The sequence below is a fragment of the Lytechinus variegatus genome, chromosome 14 (genome assembly GCF_018143015.1).
Source record: "Lytechinus variegatus isolate NC3 chromosome 14, Lvar_3.0, whole genome shotgun sequence".
Taxonomy (NCBI): Eukaryota; Metazoa; Echinodermata; class Echinoidea; order Temnopleuroida; family Toxopneustidae; genus Lytechinus; species Lytechinus variegatus.
In genome coordinates this window covers 26404253-26410252 of record NC_054753.1, presented here as the reverse complement: position 1 = coordinate 26410252, position 6000 = coordinate 26404253, and the positions used below count along the sequence as shown (strand labels likewise).

Genomic DNA, 6000 nt, shown 5'->3' with positions numbered 1-6000 from the left:
ATTGATATACAAAAGTTACAGTGAAAACCATTTTCAATTTTCTGAGAAGACATTTCATTGATATTTTACCATTCGCTATGTAGGAATGCTGCTCGCATATGACGTCACAAATCAAATAATTGAAATTCTAATTATTTGATGAATTTTTCTCAAACCTTCGACAATATTTTTTATTATTTTTTCTGCTATTTTTACAATAAACTTTTTGTCAGGGTGAACTTCCCCTTTAAAAGTACCTTGGCCAGTACAGTAGACACGTGATTCCGATTAAGCAACAAAAAATTTGGTAACCATTTAACATGAATGTAAATTCTTCAAAAAACTTTAAGACATTCAAGATGACATTGCCAAGAAGAGCATGCAAGGAGTATCACTTGTTTCACCATTAAATCAAAATTACAGAACATGGTGCAAGGTCAGAGAAATTGTTTATACAATTTGAAATCAAGGACACAACATTTTCGGACACAGATAGAAGAAAAATGTCATATTCGTAGTTAGGCCTACATGTGATTTTCATGTCGTGGCATAACGCGATAATTGCAATAGTCATCATTCTTATACTGAATTGAGAAATTCAATGATAACTCATATTTTGTGCATGGTATTTACAAGTTAGTAACTATGTACAATTTATACAAAAATGAGGAAGATTTGTCTAATTTGGTTTCTACTTTTATATTTGGTGATAATTGATATAATATGAAGGAGGAATTAAATGCTTGTGCCCACTGCCTAACAGAAGCAAAATCTTGAGGGTGAATTTTTTTCTCTCTCTCTCTTTCTTTATCTTTAATACCCAAAATGGCAAGTACAACTCACCTGACCCACAAAAACTAAAAGATTGTCAAAGATAAATATACATGTAGAATGAACTGAAGTCTTAGCCAGCATTTCGGAGGCAGACATCATTTCTTTAAATGATGCGTTGTCCTACCTAAATCTTCTTTTGGAAAGCATTTAAGTCAGAATAACTGTAAGCTCTTGTGGTTATATAAAATTTTGACATCATTCATACCAATAATGCTAAAAAAAATAGTCTATGACAGAGCTGCTTTTGCCAAATCAGATGGCCGTTTAAGTAGCTTGTAACGTGCAACTTGCAATGAACATCATCCCCGATGAAACATGGAGGAGATCATCTTCATACATATCAAACGTTCATTTCATATTAAAGTAAAAGTGTAAAGCAAACTAATGCATTCCATAGAAACCATTAAGTCATGATGGACAAAAAACTGAAAAAGCTTAAGGGGAAAACTTAAAAGTAATATGAGCAATAGAGGGGGAAAGGAAATGGGAAGTGAATGACTACAAGATTTTTATATTTTTTTGCACCCGTACAATACAAAATAAACTTATTTCATCAACCAATAATCAATATCAAAAAGTGGATGTTAATTCTATGTAATTGAGGAATGTAGGCTAGGTTTAATTCTCTCGGAACTAGAACTTTTTTTTCACTTTGTCTGCCTTATTTTGTGGTAAACACAAACTAATGGCGCAGTCACGTTTCACCTACGATGGCAGCCGCTTTTACAATATTTTTACCAGCTTCCTGTATGTGGTTCATACAGAAATCTGTATAGCGGCCGCTTTTTCACCTAACCGTGCGGACATCATAGGGGAAATGTGACTGCAGTACAAGGCTTACCAAAGCAGAGGTACATGTATTGTTTACATTCACACAGAACTAATAATACAAAAAGATATTACAAATTTGAGGTAAAGTACACTGGACCACATAATATTCTGTTTGTTCATTAGAGAAAAGGTAATAATTTTCATCAAGATGCAGTTTATCAAAATTATCATTTGAATAGTTTAAAAGATACTGAAACTTTTAAAGCAGTACACTGTAGTACAGATAAATATGGACCGTTTTAACATTTTCCTTGGATCACAGATTTTGTGTAGCTCCTGCAGTAAGGCATAAAAACAAAAACAAACTTTTACAGGGGGGGGGGTTCCAGCACCATGATTACATAACTTGCAAAATAAAAACTTTTCAATTGAAATCAAAGCACCTGAAACACATCTACAAGTAGTTTTTCAAAGTTTCTTTTTTCGTGATAGCAGGAAGAAAATGCATTTTCCTCTTGCCTTTATAGGGTCTGGGGATAGTAACCTTGCAGAGAATAACTACAATTTACAGTGCCAGGACCACGCATACTCTGAACATGTGTACAGCTATATACAGATTTATGTACAGGGCACCTGCCTCCATTCACCTCTAAGCTTTGAACTCTGACCTTTGACCTCACCAGACCTCGCACTTATCTTTGGGGTTCATCCGCGACCCTACGGGGCACTTGAACTGCTCAGCAAACTCTTCTGAATTTGATAACGTACCAATCACCCTGGAGAAATGAAAACACAATAGAGGATCATTGAACAATATTAAGCCTATTTATTCATTTTTAATATATATGGATCCATTGTGTCGTACGCACCACGAACCATCCTCTCTGCGCACTTCGATGCGAAAGTTAGTTTTGCAGAAAACACATTTAAAGAAAAGCTTTTATTAAACCAGCAATTAGTGCACCTTCAAGGAGAGCAAATTGTTTACCAGTGTCTTTGTTCAAAAGTTCAGGTTCCAAAGTTTCATCCCGTATCTTTTATTTTCTTGAAGTGAATTATTTACGCCACAGTGGGCATCGTAACAGAGAGGACGGTTCATGGAATAGATACAGTTGTACTATCGCACCTCGCGATTTCACCACGAACCGTCCGCTCTGTTACGATGCCCACTATAGCGTAAATAATTCACTTCAAGAAAATACATAGATACAGGATGGAACTTTGGTACCTGAACTATCAGACGAAGACACCGGTAAATAATTTGCTCTCCTTGTAGGTGCAGTTATTGCTGGTTTTAAAAAAGCTTTTCTTTGAATGAGTTTTCTGCAAAACTAACTTTCGCATCGAAGTGCGCAGAGAGGACGGTTCGTGGTGCGTGCGATGATTTGTTTGTTGGTTTTTTTTTTTTGGGGGGGGGTTAGATCTGTTCTTCTTTAATTTTGATACTTACAAACAAAGCATTTTTATTCAATAAATTGATTACAAAAATCCATTTAAAACAAAATTTGGGTTTTGCCCAAAACTACAAAAATTATGCAAATAATGATAAATTAACATTCTTCTTTTAAATAGTACTTTGCAACAGCCTTCTAAACCACTTTACAGATAGACCTATATCAGTATCCCAGTCTTCATATTCTGGCTTGCCTACACATAAAGTATGCACTTTTTCCCTTCAAGCAAGACTTTGCAAACTCAATTGGTAGGCATATTGTCAGCATACTTAACACCATAAAGTAAGTCAGGAGAGAGAGAGAAAAGAAGCTGACACAAAATGACTGTCTTTAAATTTAAAATACATCAGCATCTTCTTTATGAAAATAATCACAAAATTCAATAAATTGGCAATGTGATTGAAATATTAACTATCCCCGTTTTTCATACGCATACTTTGCATTTTTGTTCACTCTGTAAAGATATTCTCAATCAATCTTTCAGGGGGGAGAAACATCCTGAATCAGATATGAAAACAAAAATAAAAACAGACTGAAAGCATGAACAAGTGAGCTAGGGGGTGTGTCCCTGAATGGGTATATTTCAAATAAGCACTGCAATGAAATACAATTAAACAGAGAAAGTGTACTTTGTTTGACCTCATAATTTACTTGACCTATAGCCTATAGGGACAAGATGCACTATCTTACAACTCTCCTCAGAAAGTGGGAACATTCAGAAATTGGCGATTCAAGAAAGTATGTAGGCCTACATGTGACCCCCGCTGTCTAGGACCTACATAAAGTGATTCGTTGCTGCTAGTACTCTGTGCTTCATATGAAAAATACTAGGTCTCACGTCATAAAGAGTCATGAAAAATGCACAATTCCTATTACAAGTAACAATCAGCCAATTACATCGGACCATTTCAGCAGCTTGTATCTGTTATTGTAAAATTAGTTATAACAAGTATAACAACTCTTGCGTCACGGGGCCCCTGGCATACATTTTTTTTTTGGGGGGGTAAGGGCTTCAAGATTTTGTCCCCTTCTCCTATCCAGAACCAAGTGGTGAATGAACTTTCCATTTTTATGACATCAATAAAACTACTTTGGTAAGGGAATTTACAGATTGCCAAAAGACTGTAAAACAAATCACATAGCTTCCATCAGGTGTATTCAGACCGACTCAATTACCAGAATACCCGTTAAATTACCAGAACTTATCCAGGCCCTAAAATTCCTGATTTTTTTTCTGCATTCACACCACCTAAAAGCAGACTGCATTGGGGTAAGTACTTGAGCATGCACAGTATGGCAATATGGTCTGATTAGCAGGCAAGGTGCAAGCCTGGGGGGAGGACCACTTCCATTTTCAAGTGGATACCATGCATGACTATGGGGTCTTGAAAAGCACCCTAAACACGTAATTTCCATATTCTGAAAATGCATCCCTTAACAAGTATTGGCGTGTGAAACCCTACCCTTAACAATTATTGGAAACAAAACGATACTCTTGGCAAATTTCCCTGAAATGAACCCCTAAACAAGTACAGGAATGTTTTATTGTTACGGGTCCTTCGGTCGTCGGCTTTACCTTATTTGGTTAGTGCGACCTACCTTCTACACCTCGCGCAAATAGGATTCTAAACGTGCCGTGTTGGGGCAAAAAGGACATCCTTTATAAAACATTTTAATTTTGTTTTATCATCCCCGCAAATTCGACCCTAAACACGTAATTTTCCTAGCAAAATAGATACCCTTTTTCATTATTTTTGTATTTTTGACACCCTTATCACGTTACGTATGTAACGTGCCCTATCGTGAAAAGGATATCCTATTTACGTGTTTTTTTGGTTGCGCATGGTATCAACTCATCAATGTAAGTGGCCCCCCCCGGGGTGCAAGCAGCCCACATTGATGGCATACGACTCGCTGGGTTGTAAAAGTTCCGATGCTATGCTATCACACTGCAAGAATATCCACAACCTTTGAAAAATCTGTGCGAATGTTCTCATAACATAACCAACTACCTTACTTTTCAGCTGGGTTTTTTAAAAGGGATATTACACATTTTTTGCTTTCACATTGGCCAAATTCCTGGTACTTTTAAATCAGGGTAGATTGGGGTGAATTAACCAATCAGAGAATACCTGGTTTTCTCAAACTTCGTGGCTGTCTGAAAGTAGCAAACGCTTTGGTCTTGAAATACTTCCAATTGCCTATTAACCCACCCGCACTCTTTTGATGGTTTTCAGGGCAAAATTGGTGAGGCGAGTTAGAGGTCCCGTCTTCGGGGACCAATAATATTGCTCAAATTTGTGAGATATTGTTTCTCTCTCTCTCACACACGAAGTTATAAGCTATTAATTTTATCTTACTTTAAAGATATATTCCAGTTTGGTAACGATCTCAAAATGACTTTTTACAGAATCTAATATAATGACCACCCAAGTGTCTGTTTGTATGAATAAAAAGTGTGCCAAAGGATTCTGGAAGAAATTGTGTAAATGCTGAGAAATAAGCAAAATAAGCGCGGATTCGGTCACTTCCGTTGGGTCTTTATTCCAGCAATAATAATACACTGTCCCACGTGTGCCTATCTGTGTTGGTGATCTTCAGTGTGAAAATTTTTCAGCGTAGATTTCAAGATTTCACAAAGTTCAGTTTATGTAACTGTACCAGATCTAGATCCTCGAGATATAATGACAATTAAGCCTGGTTTTACAGACTTTCTCATGAAATTAGTGTTAACTGCAACTACTGGCATTTCTCTTTAAACTGTGAATACACACCAAAACATTTCATCTGCAGGTCAAGTTTCAGCATTAAGATTTTGAGTGCAAACATTTATACTTGGTAGCAATGTTAATACATACCCAAACATTTAGGTTACAAAGTCACACTTTATCAATTATAAAAGAGAAAAAATTGAGAACTTTCGATGGGCCAATTTTGATGTAAGAAATTCATAATAAAAAAT

General features: G+C 36.2%; 1 protein-coding gene across 2 annotated transcripts in view; it reads right to left on the bottom strand.

The window, feature by feature from the left end:
• Positions 1–1222: 1222 nt before the first annotated feature.
• Positions 1223–6000, bottom strand: part of LOC121427351 (endothelin-converting enzyme homolog) — an 87025-nt gene continuing 82247 nt past the window's right edge. For both annotated transcript variants that reach the window (XM_041623697.1, XM_041623698.1), the window contains exon 19: positions 1223–2360. In XM_041623697.1, the coding sequence (XP_041479631.1) occupies positions 2261–2360 (100 nt within the window). In that variant the 3' untranslated portion in view covers positions 1223–2260. The remainder of the gene's footprint in view (positions 2361–6000) is intronic.